The sequence below is a fragment of the Sorghum bicolor genome, chromosome 9 (genome assembly GCF_000003195.3).
Source record: "Sorghum bicolor cultivar BTx623 chromosome 9, Sorghum_bicolor_NCBIv3, whole genome shotgun sequence".
NCBI classification, from domain to species: domain Eukaryota; kingdom Viridiplantae; phylum Streptophyta; class Magnoliopsida; order Poales; family Poaceae; genus Sorghum; species Sorghum bicolor.
In genome coordinates this window covers 52,311,855-52,314,639 of record NC_012878.2, presented here as the reverse complement: position 1 = coordinate 52,314,639, position 2,785 = coordinate 52,311,855, and the positions used below count along the sequence as shown (strand labels likewise).

At 45.7% G+C, this 2,785-nt stretch overlaps 1 protein-coding gene across 1 annotated transcript; it reads left to right on the top strand.

Moving 5' to 3' along the window:
* LOC8061786 lies at nucleotides 457–1,355 on the top strand. The gene has a single exon (XM_021447259.1). The coding sequence runs from the start codon at nucleotides 526–528 to the stop codon at nucleotides 772–774; it is 249 nt and encodes an 82-aa protein (XP_021302934.1). The 5' UTR covers nucleotides 457–525; the 3' UTR covers nucleotides 775–1,355.

The window sequence follows — 2,785 nt, the reverse complement described above, 5'->3', positions numbered from 1 at the left end:
TTCTTTCTCCTTCCTTCTTTCTTCTATATTAATAATAAAAATATTAATTAACTTGGCTATAAAATAATTATTGTACTTGCTCTTAACCGAAGTGGCACGATCATCGTCACCAGCACGGGCTTGCAATTCCATCCAGTGCTGAGCCACTAGCCCACTAGGCCACTAGCAGATCATCAAAAGACACGGCGGGCCCACGGACCGACCACGTTGAATATCGGGGCGCTGTAGGTCTAGAAGGTGGCCGTCCCCACTTGTCAGTCACACGTGCTTCCCTCCAACAAACCGCACCAGCTCGTGTCCGTCCCTGTTCCCTGGTGGCGGGGCCCTCTCACGCGCACTTTGGGCCCCACGAGCTGCCGCCTTTGCGCTTTTCTTCTTTTTGCTCTGCTCTGCTCGCGAACGCGAGACGAGAGCGCCAGCTCGGCCGCCTATTTTAGGCACCTTGGAGTGCGGCTCCTGTGCAATCGAATCAAACACTCTCCCCTCTCGGCTCGCTCACCAACCAGTCCCCAGTTGCCTTCGCTGATGGCCACCGAGACCATCCAGGTTCCGGCGCCGGCCATGCCGGCAGTGGCTGGGCGCGCCGCCACCACTGGCGGTGCCAGCAGGGCGGGCCTGCCGCCGCCGCCGCGGAGGGGCCAGATCAAGGGGAAGATCATCAAGGACGTCGTCGCTGCTGTCTCCGCCATGGCCGCGGGCCTCGTCAAGAACAACCGCGCCGACGACGACCGCGAGGAGGGTCTCCCGGCCTCTGACGACGCCGGCGACAAGTGAAACAACCGATGACGACGCCGGCCGCCATGGATGGCTCTCCGCGTTCTCCCTTCCCGTCCGCTCGATGCTGTCGCTCCTCTGCTGCTATCATGTGCTCATTTTAGTGCACGCAGCAGAGGGACCAGGGATGGCAGAGGGCCAAAAATTACTACGAAGCTCTTGTGAATCTGTCAGTATTTGTGGGTGTCTGTTCGTCACGGATGGATCGGTTGCCATATTAGAGCACGCACTGATCCATCCATGGTCTTTCTGGTTTGTGCTTCTTGTCCTGCCCCTGCTCTTTGGTTTGGTTTCGTTTGGTTTGGATTGGGTTGGCTTTCAGTGGCTGCTGTCAGGAGGTTACTACGGTTTTTAGGAAAGAACCTCCTGCGGTTGCTGCTGCTGCTGATTAGTCTTAAGTTTCTGTTGTTTGATTAGTGTATACTATTATGTAAGTTTGTGTTGTTTGCTAAGTGTTTGATCGTGTAAGGTTCAGGAGGGATCAACAAGTATTATGGTCTGGTCCTTCCTCCCTTATCATGTTTGTAACTGTAACTCTGTTTTGCTATCATGTCAAAATAAGCTGAGCTTCTTGTGTGAAATACTGTCTGTGATCTGGAATTTCTAGCTCAAGCTTACCGCTTTCCCTTTCCGAGCAAGTTTCAAAGGTTACATACAGCATGGTGGTCACAGCAAGGCATACCAAACTGAATGCGCGGTGACAATGGCAACATGACGAGATCTTGTTTACTCTCAGCAAAAGTGCGCAGGACGCTTCTTTGTTGCGTCGCCGTGGTGTTCCTAGCTTCCTCCGCTCCGGCGCCGGCGTCGCCCTTGGCTATAGCTGCCGTTGGCCGTCGCTGCCTCGCCTGAGCCGCTGCGTGCATCCTCCACGTGCAACGGTGGCCGGCTGGCCGCCCTGTGCGAAAAGGAGGAAGCGTTCCTCCGGAGGTAGTAGCAATCAATCACGAGACGATTCCGTTCCACGGTTCCACCAGCGACCTAGGCACTTAGTTTCGAAAAAAATTGAGATTTCGCTACCGAAGCACTTTCGTTTTTATTTGACAGATATTGTTCAATTACGAACTAACTAGAATCAAAAGATTCGTTTCGCGATTTACAGACAAACTACAAAAATTCTTAAAACCTTTTTGGATTTCGGCGTGAAGAGGCGCAGCTGTGCATCCTCGATTCCTCTCGTTGAGGCGTTGACTTGCTACTGAGTCTCCGCCCGCAAGTCTATGCCGCCGGGAACCCGAAAACGCAGCTGGAGTTAAGGATGCGTTTAGGCCATCGTGGGGATTTTATACAGTTTTCAACATATCTATATTTTAAAAAATATATATTCCCTCCGTCCACGAAAGAGTCAATTTCTAGAGTTGTCCTAAGTCAAACTTTTTAAACTTTGACCAAATTTTTAGAAAAAAATGCTAAGATTTATAGTATCAAATTAGTATTATTAGATTCATCATAGAATATATTTTCATATAATATGTATTTTATATTATAGATGTTGTTACTCTTTTCTATAAAGTTAGTCAAACTTTAAAAAGTTTGACTGACACGGATCCTAGGAATTGATTCTTTCGGGGACGGAGGGAGTACTTCTATAAAATTCTTATTAACTTTTATTTTGTTAATATAGTACCATGTCAGTATACTATATGTCTACAAAATTTTGATGAAACACCATTGAAATTGATATTAGATAGTGGATGAAAAGTTCTTAGGGTATCGGAAGGGTGTTCAAATATTGATAAAAAATAATTACTTCTTGTGTAAGAAAGTCGTTTTGACAAAGGTTGGATCAAGTATTGGGAATATAAATTATGGATAACTTTTTAAGCCGTTGAGTTTAGAAATATAAAAACTATATAAATAGATTTATCTTGAATAAAACTTTCGTATATATGTATATGTATATATATATATATATATCATTTTTTGATAAATATTTTTTATAAAAATAAGTAGTCAAAATACTATGTAATTAATTTTTTTATGTATATTTAATGTTTCACATATGTGTTTA